At 43.4% G+C, this 21,454-nt stretch overlaps 1 protein-coding gene across 2 annotated transcripts in view; it reads right to left on the bottom strand.

The window, feature by feature from the left end:
• Positions 1-21,454, bottom strand: part of lrba (LPS-responsive vesicle trafficking, beach and anchor containing) — a 180,744-nt gene that overhangs the window by 5,355 nt on the left and 153,935 nt on the right. For both annotated transcript variants that reach the window (XM_061086902.1, XM_061086894.1), the window contains 7 exons: positions 19,847-20,014; positions 13,537-13,626; positions 11,276-11,453; positions 8,909-8,974; positions 7,100-7,255; positions 4,436-4,603; positions 319-420 (listed from right to left, as the gene is read on the bottom strand). In XM_061086902.1, the coding sequence (XP_060942885.1) occupies positions 319-420; positions 4,436-4,603; positions 7,100-7,255; positions 8,909-8,974; positions 11,276-11,453; positions 13,537-13,626; positions 19,847-20,014 (928 nt within the window). The remainder of the gene's footprint in view (positions 1-318; positions 421-4,435; positions 4,604-7,099; positions 7,256-8,908; positions 8,975-11,275; positions 11,454-13,536; positions 13,627-19,846; positions 20,015-21,454) is intronic.

The following is a 21,454-nucleotide window of genomic DNA, read 5'->3' as shown; positions in this document are numbered from 1 at the left end:
GTGGTGATCAGTGTTGAAATTGTGGCCTCAAGCAAATCAACGTTTGGGCAGAAAGAAGCGTTAAAAGAAGTTTAAACTTTAAGCTGAGTAAGTCAAATCTCTCCTGGATATTTATGTTCACATAAAATAAACATAACAAAATGTCTCCATATGCGTCCCAGTAAACCTCTGAAAGCAGATTGAGTCTTGGAGCTGACATGAACTTCTCAGTCGTGATCCCATCACTAAGGTCGGATGTGAACAACAGGTCTGAACTTTGTTGTGAAGTATGAATTTAGACTCTGGATGTTTTCATTCAGACGAACAGGAAACTCTCACCTTTGCAGCCGCTGATGACGACGCCCAGCTCGGCGCACACGCTGGCACACGTCACCTCACAGTCGTGGCCCGTCAGGATGGCCCGGGGCGTGGTGAACTCTGCTGGGGAAACCCAGACACAACACAAATTACCACGAGCAGCATCATAGTACATGGTATAACCACCACTGGTCTCTAGAGGGAGCACAGAGCAAAGGAAATCCTCATTCGTCCAGATTTTATAGTTCTGATAAAAGAAATGAAAAAGTCAACGCAGTCAAAACACAGAAAACACTGAAATAGTTCAGCTCAGAGAGGATTTCTTAATAAATGTTATATTTTTACCTAAGCATGAGTATTATTGCATCAAACCTGTTTTCCTCTACACACATTTCTCCCCTCATTCACTCTCCCTTTCGAGCACTTGTCACCCACCGCCTCTCCCTATCTTTAAAACCCTCTCCCCATGACTGCCTTCACTGGATCCAGATGTTTCAGAGAGAGAGAGAGAGAGAGAGAGAGAGAGCGAGAGCGAGAGCGAGAGAGGGAGAGGGAGAGAGAGAGAGAGAGAGAGAGAGAGAGAGAGAGAGAGAGAGAGAGAGAGAGAGAGAGAGAGAGAGAGAGAGAGAGGGAGAGCGAGAGAGCGAGAGAGAGGAGCGAGAGTAGGTTAAGTTCCTGAAGTCATAAGGATTGTGTGATTTTGTTTAGGTTTGAGCTGTCAGGCCGAGCGACAAAACAAAACCGCCTTCCACTTCCCCGTCTGTATGAAGCACATCTGTCCACTCAGATGTTCACACGCGCTCAGACGCATGGAGTTTAGGACTTTTCTGCATTTTCTGTTATGAACTTTGCAAATAAATATTTTTCAACAAGCGTAGAAGCATCGACGGGTGACAGATGCGGTTTCTAAACGTTTTGTCTTCGTGTAGTGTGAAAAAAGAGGAACTGGAGATGAGTGGAGGTGAGTGGAGGTAGGTGTGTGTGTGTGTGCGTGTGTGTGTGTGTGCAGTGGGCAGTAGTGAGGTCAGTTCGGGGTTTATTGCTCTGGGAGGGGGTCTCGTCTGTAGTGACCCCATCTTCTTCTGTTAAAGGTCAAGTTCAGATCAAACACAGCAACGACACTGAGTGGTTTAAAAAAAAAAACTAAAAATGTTTAAAGACACTATTTTTCCACCAACCTTCGTATATCAAACCCAAATCTAAGAAAATAGTTCAGCAAAAAAAGTTAATTTCTTACGGGAAAATCCAGCTATGTCATACAAGTCTGCAGTACTTTCAGTTTTGCTAAATTCTCCCTTTAATTGAATTATATGATATGAAACTCAGCGCAGGTTCACTAATAAGGCAGGTCGGTCAGCTGTAGCTACTGTTACGCTCTAATTAGATTTAGGAGAAAGACTATACACGACATTCTGCTCGGTGAACTCTCTCGTAAAAAAAAAAAAAAAGGGAGAGGGCGAACTCCAGTCACATGTACAGACTGTAAAGACTGAATCAGTGTTTCAGATTAATATACGATGAATAAAACCACTGAGTCTATACATGTGTTATTCATAGAACCCTTTCAAACTTCCATGTTCTGATGGGCATGATATACTCTTAGGATACTCATTTATTAGGCTGCCGTTATCTCATGACAAAGAAATATACCTGTGGCTGGATAATTTACAGTTAAACCATAACTACAAATAAAAAGATAACACAAATACAACCAAATATATAGAGGTTGAATTAGAAGAAAATACATCTTTACTGCATCATTTATTCTGCAAGACCCTAAATCGGTCAGCCTCTTGTTTGACTCCATATGACCAGCTGACCGGTTCATTTTGAAAATACAAACCAGCCGCGCACAAACACACTGGGAAAAACAGGTGATAGAAGTAAAGTTAGACCATAGAAGCCTGTGAGTATAAGCAGGATGTTGGATCTCATCAATAAAACTGATATTGGTATATTGGTTAACTTTTCGAGCCTCTACCTGCAATAAGGAGGAAACTAATGACACTGGGAGGCTATTGGATGTCGGGACACGTGAGGGCAAGAGGTGTTTCGCTTTGGTTGGTAAAATAAGTACAAATATCACTTTTACTTCCATCTATGTTTCTCTCTTTTTTGTGGCTAAACATAAAGTAGACACATAGAAATGTAGAATATTGCTGGAAACTGCTGTGTTTTGCAATGAATTGTCAATTAAAGGTGCAGTTCCCAGTCTATGATTTAAATAAACTGACTCAAATGTTTGTTTACATTTCTAAGATGATGGTGTGAATGTCAACATTTGTTTGAGAATTGAAAAGATTTACAGCTACAAGCAAATATTGCTGGAGCTTTAACAACTGAAGAAAAGTTTTCGTCGTCCTCAGAAAGTAAAACTCAAAATCTAAAACTCCACATGACTACAAGTGTCACCTCAACCGTGGCCAGCAGATGGCAGTGGTGTCTGTGGAAATGTGTTGGTGTTGGTCAATGTGCACGTGTGTGCATCAGCCATTCTGAGGCAATTCAGTCCAGCTTATGAAGTGTGTGAGATATTTACACAGTAATATGCATGAAAAGCAGTGTGTGAGTGTGTGAGTGTGTTTGTGTGTGTGTTTGTGTGTGTGTTTGTGTGTCACATGCTCTCATATCAATTTGTCTGGATCCTTCCGCTTAATCTTACACGTTTTAATTTTTGGACTAAGAAAAAAGAAGTCTGCTGTCTGTCTGTAGTTTGTGAGTACATGTGACTGTGTGTGTGTGTGTGTGTGTGTGTGTGTGTGTGTGTGTGTGTGTGTGTGTGTGTGTGTGTATGTTGTATACAGCAGAGCTAAATGTCTGGGTGAGCCTCCTGTGGTCTGGGGCAATGGAGCATCACATTGTGGCGGTGAGACGTTGGGATGACGACTGCTTTGTCTGCTCCTCCAGCTCCAGCTCGGTAACTGCACTGAGCCGACTGAGGTTAGACTGACACACGCACAAACACACGCTTACACGGAAAATATACAGCACATGCACGAGGACACAAAAAACAGAACCTCTTTAGGCATTTCATAATTCCATAAATCAATCAAAGCCCAGTGCGCTCTTGGAAATATGCAGTTGAATTGTTGCCGCACAGAAGGATGTGATTATTTGTGTCAGTTTATCTAAACCTCGTGTAACCTTGCAACATTCAGTCAAAGTCGGTAAACAGCAACTTGTAGTCTGTGATGGAGATCACCAGAATCTGAAGAAGACAAAATGCTGCTGGAAAAATGTGATTTTTATGTATTTAATTCTAAAGAGCTCTTTTTTAATCAAGGTTTTACACATGGTGAGTAAGAAAAACTAAAAAAAAATAGGGATAAATAAATAATAGATAAAACAAAACAAGAGCAGAAAGATAAGTTTATGTGGTTTATGCTCATCCCTCTTTTTTACCTCCTTTCTTTTTAAGTCCCTGTGTGAACTTATGTCAAAGAGAATGTTTTTTTCATTTTACCTGAAGTAAGGGACAAAATCATCTGAAAAGCCCTCCCTAAAAAAATCAAAGCCAATGTGGTTCATTAACCGAATCACAATTTGTCATAAATTCCAGCCCCTTTTTTAATAGATCACTTAACATAGTGTACGTCAATCTAAGCCGACCAAATTAGCACCGGGGAGGCTAAGTACTGAGCAATGTGCGCGGGGTGCTTTGATCATGGCTAATGCCACATGTTATGGTAACATCAGGGAGGCCCGCGACATTTTTCACTTTTATCGACTAGCGTGACCCCGTGACCCTCGGATTGGTGGTGAACTTTCACGTGCCGGCCGGCGACCCCCAACATCACGTTTAACGTCTCTAAGTGGCTCTCACTTTCACTCACATTAAAGACAGATTCTCTGAAGCTCTCACACACACGCACACACACACACTTTATCTGATCCCACACACACACACAATCTCAAACACATTATCGAAAGCTGCTCCTGGTGCGACAGTGCTGCGAAATCCAATCTGTATGCAGGAGGCCTGGCCTGGTCACACGAAACTAGTTGTTACTTTACAGAGAGAGGCCGTAAATCACAGAGTCACAACTGTCTGGGAGAGTGAGCACTCAGAGAATACCCGTGTGTGTGTCTGTGTGTGTGTGTGTGTTCCCATATCAGACTGGTTTGCCGGTATACTTACTGCCGAGGCTCTCTCCGATGCTGCTGTGCTTCCCGTTCCAGTACCACAGCAGCAGGGTGGCGTCCCTGGAGCCCGACAGCACGTAGCAGTCCCCCCCGATGTAGGACTCGGAGCGAGCCAGACACGTGACCACGTCGCGGTGCCCGAACACGATCTGAGTCAGTTTGCCTGCAGAAGCACACAAATATGTCGAATAAATATTCATTTGTCGACCACGTCTGAACAATACACACATACACAGAACTCCACTTATTGTGCTTTTATGACAAAACCTCATGTGAATGTGTTGTTGGATGTAATTATTTCAAACTCCACACCACGTGTTTGTTGATCATCTGTCTGCTCAGCTAGTTCATCTACAGGATCAGACTTCTAATTCCCAGACAAGGATAAATATTTGTTCCAACTCTGTGTGTATGCGTGTGTGTGTGTGTGTGTGTGTTTGTGTGTCCATGCACATGCACTTCGCTCCCTGTGTATGTATAAAGAGTCTAATTGCTGTCAGATTTCCAGACCACAGCTCCACTGTCTAGCTGTCTAATATTCATTACGCTCCTCACAGTGTGACCTCTCGCAGTCAAAAAGGGAAATAGTTTGCAACACATGACATTTCTGTCGGGGCGTCAGAATCGCACCCCCCCCCATGCTCGATAATTAAGCCGTAGCTCAGTGAGGAGATGAGGATTATTATGAAAGTGGGTGGGTCACTGACTCGACTACCAAAGAAGAACAGAGACATCAAAGATGTAAAATGTTTGACATCTTTATAAACACTGAAAATAAGTAATGATGGCCGCTGCAATAATGGCTACCATGCACCTCGTCTTCCACACTCATCCGCTCCAGAACGCACACGCACACACACACACACACACAGACAAATCAGATTGGATGTGTGTGCATGCATGCGTATGAGGCTATGTGTTCTGTGCACGTGTACCAATCAACTCTTGTAATTGATAAAATCCCTCAGTTCTTTAACCTGGGGGCTTTGGGGACCCTGGTAGCAGCTGTTGAGCGCGTGCGATTAAACTGTGTTCACGTTCCAGTCGTACACCCCGGTGGCAGAACCACAATAGAGCTATCTCTGCGCTCCCATCCCTCCATCCCTTCCTCCTCAGCTAAGAGACAGGGAGGGCCTGGCCTATAGAAATTGAATTTGGGCTGGTTGTATAGATGTGTGTAGGACTCTGAATGGGGCTGAGGGAGGAGAACTGGGGAGCAGCGTGCAGAGATGAAGCTCCAGACAGTTTCATTTAGGACCCCTGACCTGGTGTGTGTGTGTGTGTGTGTGTGTGTGTGTGTGTGTGTGTGTGTGTGTGTGTGTGTGTGTGTGTGTGTGTGTGTGTGTGTGTGTGTGTGTGTGTGTGTGTGTGTGTGTGTGTGTGTGTGTGTGTGTGTGTGTGTGTGTGTGTGTGTGTGTGTGTGTGTGTGTGTGTGTGTGTGTGTGTGTGTGTGTGTGTGTGTCTGTGGCTATGCAAGCATCTTAATAGCATTCAGACACACAATGCATCAAATGATGAACACCGAGTTTAACAATAGTCCAAAATATTATTGGATTGTTGAGCTAAAAATTGTTTATGTCTGAGATTTTGTTTCTATAATTTTCCACATAACTACAGTAAACCTACTAGAATAACTTGACAAAAGGGCATCAAACCTGAAAACCCACAGTTTCCTGTCACAATTGAAAACCTCTTGAAGAAATGATCCAGTTCAACAGTTGAACTGAACAACCGACTTCGGGGACATGCGGCTACAATGAACTGTTGACAGCACACAAGCCTTGAACTGGTAAAAATAAAAGGGAAAATAAAGGCCCTGCTGTGCCAAGTAATTGTGCAAATTTCATAACGATTGCACGGGGACAGAAACAGTGCAGTAGAGCAGAGACCAACATCTGTGGCACAACAAACACTAGAGACTGGGAACTGCATCGTTTATTGAACACAACATCTAAAATGGTCAAATTCTAAAGGCTACCTAGAACTGCAATAATCATTACATCACATAGGACGAAAGTGTAGTACAAAACCAAAATAAACAGGAGATGTGTGGAGCAAAGCCCAGGGAGGTTCATTAACCTTAAAAAGGTTAATCCCTTTAATCTTTTCATTTAAAATTCACGGAAATCTGTTTATGGGTTTATGAGACATTTGAGGTTCAGAGTTGACGCTGTGGCCCGAGAGTCACAAAAACTAATAGGGTTCATCCTCTGGCTGGAAGATGAATGGAAAATCAATTTCATTGCCACGCCTCCAGTGCGTTTTTATATTACTGTTCGAGTTTAACATTTTATGGCGTTCATGGATTTATTAAGCAAATAATGGACCTGGTATCAACTTGCATTTTTTCACACTTGTGACAACATGAGTATTACATGTAAATTACTATCTCTACCTCTAGACATTTGCAAATAGCTGTAGGACCAAAGGTATGTGTTGTTTTGGAAAATATGAAGACATTGGTTTCCTGGGTTGAGGTTTTAGCTTAGACACAAAAACGTTGGAATGAGTATTTATTGTGTAAAATGAAAGAAAATGACACAAAGGATGATTATAAATTTGCAGAATGGAATTGGAGATCTTGAGTTAATCATATTATCCTGAGAAAGAAGCAGTTTTGGGTGATTTTCCTGATCCCAGCAGAAAAACAACTCAGTACCTGAGTCGGTGGAGTAGACCCTGAAGCTCTTGTCCCAGAAGCCACACAGGAGGATGAAGCGGTTGTCGGCCGTGATGATGAAACACTGCGAGCTGATCTGGATGCTCTGGTCCAGCAGGTCTGAGATCTGACGCCGGTGACTGCCCACGTTACTGGCTGGAGAGGAGAAGGAGAGAGAGAGAAAACAAAATAAAAGATAACTGTAGACTTGCAAAGAAAAGTGTTGAATCGATATCCTGTAACACACAATTTACTGTTTTTTACGCGTCAGCTATAAGAGTTCACACTCCGATGCATCTCTACTTAAGTTTTACTGCTCGGCCCAGAGAAGATTTGTGAGAGAATACATAAAACATCCTGGAGGTGAAGTTTACAGGACTTCACATTGTTCGTGAGAGAGTCTGAGAAATTATGGAGCGTGTGGAGCTTCACAAAAAATATGTCCACCACTCAAGTCAGAGCACGCACCGCACATTCGTCTGCTCGTGTAATTTCCAGCCAATGGTTAGTTAGAAAGAGAATTTATCGACGTTCTCTCTTTTCCGTAAGTGGCGCCTTTTCTCTTTCCCAGAGAGATATGTCCACTGTGAAGTATTTCTTATTCGGTGGGGGTCAAACAGCGCCGGAGAACAGGTGTCAGGGACAAGTATGGAAAGTGAGAAAGTCCAGTGTGCACGCCACAGCTGATATTTCAACCCATTTCCAACATTCCCCCGCGGCCACACTTGGCTCGGAGCTCATCCTCAATTTACTGTGTTTAGCTCAGGCTCCTCCAGGAATGCAAACAGTGTAAATATATTACTGACAAGCACAGAAATCCCCTCGACCGCCCTCAAAACATCCACACGCTCCCACGCACGCACGGAAATATACTATTTAGTGTTTCTCATCTGAATGGAAAGATAGGAGAAAGCAACAATGATGAATCTAATGATAAAATAAAACAAATAGATCCAAGATTTAGAAGATAAAATTAGCCTGAAAACACACTCCCACTGTAATGCTAGTACAAAACCTGCGTTGAATTTATAAATACGGATCCAAAGACCAAAGAGAGAAATACTGATCGTGCGAATAAAGATGAATATGTGAGACCAGCGCCTGGTTATTTTCAGCAGAGTCGAAATGGTTGTGTGAGACTTCAGCATTCACAGAGAAAGAACAGCATCGCCCCCCCCCCTCGCCAGGCGTGCGTGAGATCTCGAGCGGCAGCAGAGAGGCGAAGGCGGGAGTGGATGGAAGTGCCGGCTCTCTCTCTCTCCTTGCTCCACCGGTGCATCCCATACATCACCCCGGCTCGGCACTCTTCTCCTGCTCATCAACAAGTCGTGAAGGATGAGAGGCGCCCATATTGTCCTGACAGCCGTCCGCCGTGCATTCTCAATCACACATTATTACCACATTCATATTCATTTCCATTGACACGCGTCCTTTCCCTCCGCTCAAATTAAACCAAAGAGGATGCAAAAAGGGAGGGAGGGAGGGATGGCACGGCGGAGGAGGGGGGGGTTGATGATGAAATGCCGGCCTAGGCCACAGCTCATTGCATTCCAATTTGCATGCAAATGGCTCAGTGTGAGAGCAGGGGGCTATATCATGAGGAGTGAACTGGGGCAGAGGCTGAGAAACAACTCTAATCTACTGTCCAGGGACACGGCAGCGCAGACTGCCATGAGTCACCACGATGCCAGCGGTAATCAAACATAAATCCACACACATACACACACAAAAAATGCACATATAAGCTCACACTATGCAAAGAATATGCAGGTTATGTGGATTCTTTTGCAGCCATAAATGACGACGTACCTATGAGCGGGTCGATCTCCACAGGAAGTTGGTACTGCTGGTCCTGCACCGTCGAGCTCTGATGACCTGACAGAGGAGGGAGACAGACTGGAGGATTAATATTGTAATCGTGTGGCCTTGGGAGAGAGTCACTGGTTTCCTGTTCATTGTAAAACACTGAAACTTATAACCATAACGTCAGTGAATTAGACATCAATTATGTCCGGAAGGAATCGAGGCCAAAGAGACGACGATTCCTCACGTGCTACAAAATGCTTTTCTATCCAAACTGCTACGTCAGCACTGGAATCAAGATAAAGACTTTTCTGTATTCAAGTGTAAAAAGACGATCATAATGAAAGATTTCTGTAAGACTGAATAATCCTCACACGGTTTGATGAAGGGCTGCAATTATATTATCATTATCCATCAGCTTGAATTGTTTTTTAATCAACCAATTAATAATTCAGATTAAAATATAAATTGCTGGCTGCATAATTTAACACATACCCGACGTGTGAGAAATTAAAAGATAAACCAACATTGTCTTAGTAAGACGTTCGGCCAATATCGTATATTCTGAAACAAACCATTTTACACATTAAGGACTAATGGGCGAGTTTTCGATACCATTTCAGTAAAAAATGTCTTTCACTGTTTCTATGAGCTCAATGCTACTTCTCTCTTTGTTTGTTCTGTCAGATAAATATTTGTAAACTCAAAAGGCTTTTGGTTGAGAATGTCGTGATTCCAGCATTTAGAGAAGTTGATCCAAACCATTCATCAAACCGAACTGTAACTTGTTGTTGATCAACTCATCTATGACTGATTGTTTATGCACCGGTTTAATATTTAGATATCATAACAAAACTGATTATGAACACAAACCCCGGTGCAGTGTTTAATCATAATGGAGCTGCATTTTCCATTAGCTGCATCTTCATTAAAAACATTAAATGTGAGTTATGTCTGCAGCTTTGTGTTGTTCTCACTTTGCTCATGAACAAAAGTTGGAAGCGTTCCTCTCCTGAAAAGAAGTTTGAATCTGCACTTATTTCCATTTCTTTATCTCTTCTTTACAGCAACATGCAGAATCTAGTAAATCCGCCCAATTAATGAGCTGCTTCTGAGCCGAGCACACTTTGTTTATTATCGTGTCGGCTCGCTAAACAGTTTAGGTTAATCAGTCGGGGTCTGTGGTGCGCATGGATGAGGTTTGTACTCTCTACGCGAAACCAATCAGTCTTCATCCCCATAAATTCACAGATATCAGATTTAATGTTTCTTCCGGGGCCGGGATGGATGTTGAGTAAATACGGTTTTGTGAAGTGAGCGGCTGATGTATGGGGGTGGACACCAGACCTAACGCCGGCTGCTGCATGTGTCACATTTGATCCTGCTATCCAGGAGACACAGTCAACTGTCTCCCAGATCAATGTCCATCCTTTGGAGACGAGACGGGTCAATCCTCAGATTAATTAGACGCTGAGTATCAGGGGAAAGCGATGAGGAGGAAAACTCGGTGGTACCAAAAGATTATTTTAGAAGAATCAGGCCTAAAAATCACAGAATAAATCATTTTATTTCCATTTTTACAGCCCGTGTGTGCAGAGTAGGGTTGCAAAGGGGCGGAAAGTTTCCGGTAAATTTCCGGAAACTTTCCGGAAACTTTCCATGGGAAGTTTGGCTCGGGAATTTTGGGAATTTTGAAAATTTCCACTGTGCATTCTTCCATCACATGCACAGATAACTCCCAGCATCCTTCACTCTACAGCAGGGCTATTGAGGCCTGCTGTAGTGTACAGGACTAGTCAGGTAAGTTTCAATGATATTACTGGGAAAATATATTAGCATGCTGATTGAGGATTGTTCATCTGTTCATCTAGCCTATTTCCATTCATTTATCCATCAATTGTAAAATATGTTTACAGCGGTTCCAATTGTTTGGCTAACTATTTATATCTCTGGCTTTGCATTAGTGTTTTTTTACAAACTTTTTCTCATCTTATTCTACAGAGCAATGCCACGTGCACTATCTCATGTGTGGAGACATTTCACCCCATCCAATGTAGAAGGAAAGGCTGTGTACATTTGCAAATACTGTGCAAAGACCTGTGATAAGAATGACACAACGATGCAGAAGCATATAGTCAAGTGCCCAGAGTTTCCTCAGGGCTCAAATCAGCCTATGACAAAACAAAATGTTTATATTTATGTCTGTATATGACAAGGTAAATACAGTTAATATAAATTACCCACAACATTTCCAGTTTATTCCCGTAAATTCCCGTATATTCCCGTTAATTCCCGTTAATTCCCATGGAAAGTTTCCAACTTTGAATATTCCCGGAATTTTGCAACCCTAGTGCAGAGACATGAATCTCTTACCTGCCAGGCCGTGCCATTTGTTGACTGCAAAGAGGCGGTTGGCGGTGACAGTGATGATGGCGGGCGACGTCAGACCCGGCTGCGTGTTGGCCGCCACGTGGGTCACGGGCGAGTTTGACGGGAACTTCAACACCATGATAACGTCCTGCTGCATCTGCTCCGTGAACATCAGCGGCGTCTGCAGGAGAAGATACTGTTCAAGCCCCCGGGGGATGGACAACGGAACGCAGGGGAGAGACGGAGGAGAGCCGAGAGGCAAGAGAGAGGGACGGAAAAAGACGAAGGGAAGCGGCCGCAGTGGGTGTTAAACGAGAAGGAACAGAGGGAGGAAAAGAGAAGGAAAGAGAGAAAGTTAGGAAGCCTGAGCAGGATAGCAGCTTTAAGTAGCACAGACAAGCTAAGAAAACGGAGCTTGTTATGTAGTAAGAACTGAATGAGGCTTTTGAAGTTACATTGCAGGAAAACAGGATTTCTAGATCATTTTTAGGTACAGAAAGGGGAGAAATCTAAAAGGAAATTCTGAAAAATGAATATGAAACAGGATCTGAGCATCACGTAAGATAATGCTCTTCAGAACCATCACCGAAACATCGAGTGAGGGAATATATTCTGGAAGAAAGATGTTAATTTCTCCAGTGGAGTTCAGAGACTCAAATTGTTCTCATATATTTCTTTTTTAATTTTATTCTATTCTAATATTTATTTTTGTAACTATATTTATTCTATGCCGCTGGGAATTTCCTCCATGGGAATCAAAGGATCATCATAACAAAACCTTACTAACACTTGATGTTTTTCTTTAATTTGTTATGTGTTATTTTCAAATACTTTGAATAATAATGATTTCAGCACAAAGGTTTAATTTTTTTTAGGGACTGAACTTCTCAGAAAATACTGAACAATTCAAGGTGGCATCCTCACATCCTTCAAAATCCCATCCCCTACTTTCCAGAACCTGGAGTCCGAGAATGTTTTAATATGCTAAATATTGTAAAACATTATTAATTCTTGACAATATTCTTTCTTGTTCCAGCACCAGTTCCAAGTATGAATTACTCTTGAACCCAATGGAAGTCTGTAGTTATGCACAGTCGGTGATAACAATGTCAAAACAGTCGGCGAGAGCTTTCATTGACCCATCACATTGTTTCCTGTGGTTAGACAGGAGCTTATAAAGACTGTTTGTACTAAGCAGCTCTAACACGGAGCCATTTTCCTCCTCGCGTGTAAAGAAGAGGAACATCGGTGTTTAACGTCAGGAGCCGACCTGAGTGAATCCGGTGCCTCTGACAGGTAACCAGACGCACTGACAGTATCATTACCACCAGCACGGGCGGACGCCGACACTCTGACAACACACTCACTTGCGAGAGGATGGAGAGAAAGTAAAGAGCAGGAAGATTTTTAAAGCAAAGAGCAGAGGGGTGTTGGGGAAGGAATATGGAGAAGTGGCGAGCGGCAGAAATGTGCTCTGGCGTCTGAATGTTGTGCTTGAGAACTAGATGTTGAGGAGTACAAAAAATAATAAATATATTTCAAAGGAATTTGTCGCTACAGTACGATTCAAAGCACCAGTCTGAGCTTGTGTGTGTGTGTGTGTGCACTAGGTGGTGGTCTACAGCCAGCTGTCAGCGCCACAGGGACACCACACTAATAGGGACTCATGGGGCCTCGGTCCATCACAGGCAGGCACACTGGCTGCACTCTGTGCCCCTTAAAAAGCCGTCACTTCAGGACTGCTGTTCATTGCTCTCCTTTGCTGATCCAGCTTCCAGCTCAGGTGGAAAAATCTGGCTCGGGCCCAGGTTTCCAGCGAAACCCTTTTCACTTAACACACACACACACACATGCACACAAATGCCTGTGATCTCTCCCTTTCACACACACCTCGCTAATGATGAGAGAGGAGATGCTTTAAAACCTCGAGACTTTTCTTTCCCACAATTGCAGACGGGGACAGAGAGAGAGGAGACGGGAGGTACAGGGGGGGTGGAGGGGTTAAGAGAATGAGCCAGAAAATTAAGACTTATGTGAAGCAAAGCGGTGCCAGCTCCAGAGTCGAACAGAAATCAGAGACAGCGTTAAGCAGGCTGAGTCGATACTGAGGCTCTGAGGGATACTGATCCATCGCAGTATTTTTCCAGACTGATACATTGAAAGTACAGGGGGTATATCTGAGCTCATCTTGTTTTCTGAGATGATCTGTTTGCGTGTGTGTGCGTGTGTGTGTGTTTGTGTGTCTGTGTGTGTGCACCACTCACCACTTGCATGGCTGAGCTTCTGGGTGGGTGTGGTTCGATGAGCAACTGGCAGGGGGTCTGTCCAAAACTCCTAATTTGAGACTCCACAGCCTGAGGGAAGAAAACAAAGGGAGAGAGGAAAACAAAACAAGCAAAGAGATGTTAGACTTTTTCATTACATTTTTTTTTACTTAAGTTTAAATGTGAGTAAATATACAAATAGACTTAATTTATCTTTCTCACATGATCCCAGTCTATCGTATCATATGATTTTCCTATGATTAAATCTTGAACAGCAAAGAAAACACAGAGATGCAGCGAGAGGAAGAAAAATAGACTTGTGTTCAAACACACAAATATACAATCACACGTGTAAACACACTTTTTCACTGTGGGACACACTTGCACACACACACACACCAATTTATCCTCGGCAGCCACACACACAGAACCAGAGGAGGGCTGGGACAGGCGGGCTTGTAGGCTGGTTAGGTGGTGTTAATGAAGAGGTATAGGACCATAAACGTCAGAGCAGACGCCGGCCGAGCCGCCCCTGGACATCATCACACAGCTCACTGTCAGGCCAGCGAGCACGGGACGGAACACACCCATACCGGAGAGCAGGGCTGTGGCCACGTGTCCCAATGCTCTACACAGCATCGTGCTGGTGTTTAATATCGCACAAATGGTGAATCTGTTTATATTAAATTAAATGAATGAAAATATCAACCCATCACTATCTTTCGTAGCCTAATTTAACTTTTGAAAATCATAGAAGACACAAATGCTTCCATTTAAGAGAGATGGAAAACTAAAACTGGGGTTAGGGTTTTGCTCGATATATAAGAATAAACAATAAAAGGATCATTATAACTATGGAGAGAAATGTTGTGTAGATGAAACATAAGGAAGGTTATGTTTTCATCAGCATTTGACTTTTAGCAGGATTACCCAAAAACTAAGATTCTGTTGAAACATGGTGAAGGATGGAACATGGCAGATAAAGGAAGAGACCATTACATTCAAGGTAGGGTCATTTTTACTAATATCCCAGGGAATCAATTCTCGATCTGGACTTAAATAATCAGGCATATTAAGAGAGCTGATATCTATAAGTGTGTGTTTGGTGCAGCTTGATTGAATTTACTTTTACACCAATACTATGGAAGGATCTCAATCAAGTTCCAAATCCAAATAAATCAAGGCAGAGCAAACAAGGCAGCATTTAAAAATGAGTTTAAGGAAAATAAATCTACAAAAGACATTTCTATACAAACAAATCAAAACAGAAAATGCTTGTGTGAAACGGATCAGCTCTGATTTATAAAAAGGGACAAGCAGAGAGAAAAAGGCCAACACAGAATTATGACAGCGCTGTCAGTGTGTTGGTGTGCACTGTGACTGGCTGTGTGGGAGAGACAGCTTGTGTGTGTGTCTGTGTGTGTGTGTGTGTGTGTGTGTGTGTGTGTGTGTGTGTATGTCAGTATGTGTGTGTGTGTAGGCTGAGACGTTTGAGTGTGACTTGGCCAGGCCTGTGAGAATGAGCTCATGGTTGAGGCCTGCATATGGTATTTCCATGAGAAAAAAAAAAAAAAAAGGTTGGGAAGTTAAGTGGACTTGTAGCCATTGTCTGAAACTAACCAGAGACCCGAGAGGCCGAGAGAAGCAGAGATCCCAACTGTCTGTTAGAGCTTCTGACGGGTCAGGAGTCAAACAACAAGAGAGAAGTGAATGCAGAACTAAAAACACCAAGGAAAACGATCAGTCTCTTGTTATTTAATCGATTTTATGTGAACTTAAGTTTTGCACATATCTTGAGTCTCCCCTTTTTTTTTTACTTACATTAATCTTTCTGAGCAGAACAATACCCTGAAATCCTCCAGTGGAAAAAGATAAATTCACCCCTGCCTAGAAGTTTGCTTACCATGCATTTTCTATTTTAAAGTATGGATTTAAAAACAACAGTGTTATGCAAAAGAAAAGAAGTGTAGTTATACAGAAAGTACTCGCTGAGCATGTTGGAGGTTTAAGATCATCTCCTTGTTAGCAGCTTGTTAGTCTGTCTGTGGTGGTCAAGACAAATCTATATATAGTGCTCTATGTTGATCTGAACACATGCATGTCAGGCTGAAAAGAGATGGCTGTGTGGATACAGTGTTGTCACGTATGCATGTTAACACTCGTGTGTGTGTGTGCGTGATGGGATTATAATGATCTTCCTCGGTGTTAAAGATCAGATCACCTCCGCACACGACCAATCCTGACGGACGCTCTTAACCGTTTACATCCTCTCTGCAGTTGGTTTGTTAGTGAAAGGACACCAGTGTATGATTCAAGGTCAGAGAGGCTCCCCTCTCCTCCGCCTGCAGAGCGGAGCATTTTGCTTTGGCTAATGCGTAGAAGAGACTCCTCAAAGCCATTCAACCTATCTTCATTAAGTCCGGCGCTGACATTTATGAGGCAGTGGAACGCTGGAAAGTGGCTGAGTCTAGGTCAGCATGTCCTCTCCCTGTGTGCCAATGCAATGCTCAGGTGATTATATGAAGGGCCATCCACAAGGCCAATCTCTTTTGGGGGCGCTGGCCCGTGTCTGATGAGGGTTTTCTATATTCTATACATTTAAATGGCTGCGACGCCCTCGGCTCAGATGTCCCAGTCGGCTCTTTGATTTACTCGGCTACTTGACAAGATGGATTTCCATGTAAAACATGCAGCTTTTATGCAAATCAACCCGACAACATTGACTCTTTGGACAGAACAGAAAGAGGCGCGATGGCCTTGTACTCTGACAAACAGCGCAGCCGCATGATCTGTATCTTCGGTTTAGGATGAAAGAACTATGAAATGAAGTGAAGGGCATTTTGTCCAAAGAAAATAAACGACTGGGTCTTGTGTTTGGTGAGTGACTTTGGCAGAGTGCCAAGGCCGGTTCACTCACGTGGGTCTATTTCCCGTCTTCTGCCGAATTACGCACACGCTATACAATTCAGACGGGGCTCTGTGTTTTGTTACTGGTGTGTAAGGGGCTGTGGGATTTTCCGTAATCACATGTGAAAGAAGGGAAGCCCTGTACAAGTAAGGGAAGGCAACACAGGGCGTGTTTCTCTTTATACGTCGAGAAGCAACACAGATGTCCGTGCGTGCCGTGCACAGGGGGTTGCACGCACCAACACACAAATGCATCTGCATACACACTTCTCTTGGAGAGTGTGTTTGTGTGGGGGGGGGGGGTTCTGACATTCGGCGGAGGCAGGACAGGAAGTAATCATGGTTTTGAAAAACACAGCAGCGGTCTCCACAGCGTTCCCTAATCTGTGCTGAGATATTCCAAACTCTCCCCCAGAACAGAAACGTACACATAAACACACAGCCATGTGCATTCATGCTGATGAGCACACGTAAATATACAAAGGTATACACATATCAATGAATGCATGTATACAGACAATGTGTATGTACAAACATATCAAGGTATGATCCGCACAAACCTCTGCAGTCTGAGCCGGGTTCCGTGTGAGGTTGTTTGCGGTAGGTCGGTGTTAACGGCTGCCAAACAACGTGGCAGGAATACAAAATCAGCCAACCAGGACCCCAATCTACTTGCTTTTCCGACCCAAAGACACACAAATAAACACACACAGGTCTGTGACCCGTCCCCCTGACATTGAACAGCCCTGAGGCCTGTCCTAATGTGGCCTAGCTGGGCCCAGACCGCAGCTCAGGCCTGAAACAGGGTTGTCACTCAGTAATGGCGGACTCTGGGGGAAACCTTCAAACCCCAAACCCTCCGTCCCAAAGCCCAGTGCAGCCCTCAGCCACCCCCCCGGTGCCCGGCTATGACGAGGCCCAGGCCTGGAACTGCGTTTCCACCTTGTGCACAGACAGGGCAGGCTTCCTTCCGCACAAACACAGTTGAAGGAGAGCCTTGGCGTAGCTCATGGGGATAACACTGCTTCGGTTTATTTAACTAATTAAGGTTCTCAGACGAACAGTGTTTTCAATGGGGAAAAAACAGCAGATTCAGACTCACAGCATCACTGGAAAGAAATACAAGAAACTCTCTTTTTCATTTCTAAGGAGTCAAACAAACAACACAGATTTATTCATAATTATTCATAAAAAATATACATTATGAAGGATTTATTGAAGATTAAGAAAAAAACTAACTTAACTAAAGATTTTATATTTCAGAAGCCTGCATATCCAAAATCGGTATTACTGCTGTAATTAACAGCAAGACAGGGGGCGCTATTCTGATATCACTCAAATCACACATGCACCTGCCTGCGATGGTGCCTGTATATGTTGATTTATCAAGCCCATGGTCACTGGAAGAGCTTGGCAGGAACAATGGAGTGCCAGTGATCCAATTTAGTAGTGTGTGTGTGTTTGTGTATGTGTCTGTGTGCGTGTTTATGTGTGTGTGTCAACCGGTAGGGTGGGTAATGGACTCAGGCTGCATGTGGAAATGACCGGTGCACCCTGGTAATGAATCTGCATGTGTGTGTAATTGTGTGTGTGTGTGTGTGTGTGTGTGTGTGTGTGTGTGTGTCTGTGTTTGTGTTTTTGTTTTTGTGTGTGTGCGTGTGTGTGTGTGTGTTTGTGTGTGTGGCTAAAGGCCAAAGCACATCTGGATGGGAATTAGGGTGAATGAGGTGATAAATCAAGGAGCTACCGCTGGTGCCCGTGATGCTCCAGTCACTGAGCATGAAGGGCATCAGAACAGTGGAAATTCATTTCAGCCTCTTGATACGACTCATCTCCATTTAACCCTCCACGCTATGAGGAGCTTCACCTATAGGAGGATTACAACGGGTGTTTTGTTCCTTTTTCCTTTTAGTAATAACAAAATTGCTAAAATAAGGGACAAAATAAATATTGCTCCAACAAAGTCAGATGGAGCAGGAGACATGTAAGCAGGCACACAATTAAACAAGTGGTATATTTTGTTATTGATTAAATAAATCTGACGCCAGTGAAAATCAAGTTTTTAAACATGTTGACATGTCCCTTTGTGCCTTCAATAAAAAACAGATTCGAACAGCCAGGGTTAGTGATGTCACAAACCTAAGAAACCAATCCTGTCAGCTTGTGGGTGGAGCTCTGTGAGCTGTGAGGGTGAAAGACTGGGAGCAGGGGCGGAGCCATATCAGCATATTCATAGATCCCAGTCACAAAATGAGGAAGGAAGGTGTAGATTAGAGTTACATTTAAACCATTTAAGGCCATTACGGCAATTTTTCCTTTTGAAATATCTTGAATATATAATTCTGAGGAACAAATAAGAGTTGTAGGATGTTTAAGACGAGGCTGTTGGCCTATTAGCAACCATTAGCAACAGTAGCACATCTAGGATTTTTGTAAATCAGGGGCCATAAAGGATCCACTACTAACAAAGAGGGGAATTATATGTGTAAAACCATTTAATGGTTCAATAAGGTGCATATTTATACATTCGTTGTTTTTTTAAAGACGACTAACTGGACAGAGGCACTTCTGGGGCCAGTCAGATTTCAGCCATGGCCACGCCCCCAGGTTTACAACCGGTGTGATAGTTTTTCTTTCTGGGCCAAGACTGTTTCCAGATACCAGCGATTATTTTGGTAAATTAGCTGTTTTCATAGTGAATACAAATTATGGCCAAAACACTGACAGCAAAAACCAAGTATTAAACTGAAATTTTCTTCGTAGAAACCTTGAGCGGATACACTGACATATGCACCGGTTGTTGCCACCGCAGCTTCAGCGTTGCTCTGCCGCTGGCTCGCAGCCTTTTACAACACATTGGTGAAGTTGTCAGAGCAGAGTTTGGCTGTGGGCGAGCTAGTTGGGTTTCTCTTTTCAGCACTGTGTTCCATGTGTTTGCTCCGGGGCGAGCCAGCGTGGCTCGTGTGTGCGGCAGTTCAAAGGGAGTGCGATGAATAATGAATGAAAGCCAAGGAGGAGGCTTTAAGGCGTCAAAGAGGAACACTTGGTGGAGTGCTTTTAGATGTATCACACTGGGGGAAAGACTTTGCTCAGCAATACCTGCCAGGAGATTGTTAGCTTAGCTCTCCCCTGCCATTCCACAGCAAATTTAACACGGCTAATGGCATCGAAAAAAATCACTGAAATACAAATGCAGAGAATGGACAGATGCTTTTATAATAGAGTCGGACGAGGCGTCGGTTTGAGAGCGCCAACGCTCAAGTGTACTTACTGTGATATGGTTTTTTCCCCCTTACTCAGCATGATCCGCCGAGGGAGTTACATCGGATGTGCAGTGCATCGATGCTTATTAAAATGTGTGTGTGTGTGTAAATACAAGTATTGTATGTTGCTGCGGCCTCACCTCTCTGAGCATGGGGTCATTGAAGGAGTTGAGGTTGACAGCGCCCTCATAGGTCAGATAGTAGAAGACATTCAGAGCCCTTGTGGCTTCGGGGCCCTGCTGCTTGTAGCCGAAGATCAGATCGATCCACTGGTGGAGCTGGCAGGACACAAACTCGCTCTCCAGAGCCTGTTAATGGATGAGAAGGCGGAGGATTAGGAGCATTGTAGACGTCAACAGATGCACAACATTTACACAACGTACTCTTTCTAAAATGCTACTCCCCAAACATATTCCTCGAACCATTACTGAACAGCAGTTATCGCTAATTCCTCTCAAAGATGAATCCCTTCGGAGAAAGCAAGAGAAATTTTCCTGCTAATTGTTCCTGGGACAGAATCTGCCAATGATTTCTGTAACGAGCAAAAGCACCGTAAATCTCGATCTGATCATGTGGGAGCATCGAAACATTAGAGAACTCCTGGAGCTCATCAGGGAGCCGTTTCAGCTTCTGTCTTTGTTCCTCTTCTCTGCTGCTTGCGGGCGGATAAAAGCGCCGTGTTGCTCTTCGGCAGACGTCTCGACATCACCATAACGCTGAGGTACAGGTCGTTTTCTTTCCTCATTAGCCCAGAAAAGGAGGGAAAAAAAACATTTATGGTTTCCTCATAAAAACGGGCAATTGTGTTAATTTGTGTAAAGCTGTCGGCTCACAAAAGCCCTCTAAACACGACCAAATTAGAATGAGGCAGCCCTTGATTGTCATTGCTGCCTTGTGTCACATTAATTTGTGACAAAACATTAGCCTGGGCTACACTTAAATGCCGATTTATATAATTTAAATTTTTACTGCAGAGACCGGGGAGCATCCCTCATTTAAATGTGACTTTGTGACAGCTCATTCCGCATCCGAGTGCTCGCCCGTTCTCTTAATTACAACTTTCAATCAGGCAGGGGAGCGCCGGCATAAAGAGGAGACTGTGTACAGTCGAGGTACGAAGGATGTTTTCACTGCAACTCGAGCACCGACTGAGCTTCTGATGTGGTCACAAATTCCATCATCTGAGCTGATGAAAAGCTCAACTGTGAAAACACTGTGTGGCTGGGAATCAATGAGTTTCTGGGGTTAAAATTAAATCCAGGTTCAACAACGTACAAAAACATAGTTAAATACGCCTGAGTGAGTAGATTGTGTTACTGACGATTTGTACCAAAAACCACGTTTATTGTCAGGAGATTGGTTAAATGTGTCTTCACTGAGTTTTGTCATTTGTTCCTTTCATTTAACTTCCAACTATTTCCAATTATTCTTTATTAATTATGTTTTTATTACAATATATACTGTACCTCTCGACTTCTTTAGAAATATATAATACTCAGGAAGCTAGATCACTAATCTGTAGCTAATCCCAATACAGAAATGTGTGGTAACCAGTGTGAAGTGAGATCTGATTGTGACTGAAACATTGTCATTCAAATTGAGCTTGTGTTTCAGAAACCTTGTTTAACTAAAGGCTGTTCAAGACACTGTGTTGTTCCCCCTCCATGCTGTCAACGGAGGTGGTCACAGAGCTGAACCGCTGCCTGTGTAATAAGAAGGAAGGGTATGACAGAGACAGAGACACTACA

The sequence above is a fragment of the Limanda limanda genome, chromosome 2 (assembly GCF_963576545.1).
Source record: "Limanda limanda chromosome 2, fLimLim1.1, whole genome shotgun sequence".
NCBI classification, from domain to species: domain Eukaryota; kingdom Metazoa; phylum Chordata; class Actinopteri; order Pleuronectiformes; family Pleuronectidae; genus Limanda; species Limanda limanda.
Note: the sequence above shows the minus strand (reverse complement) of the source record. Positions and strands in the feature narration are given on the sequence as shown.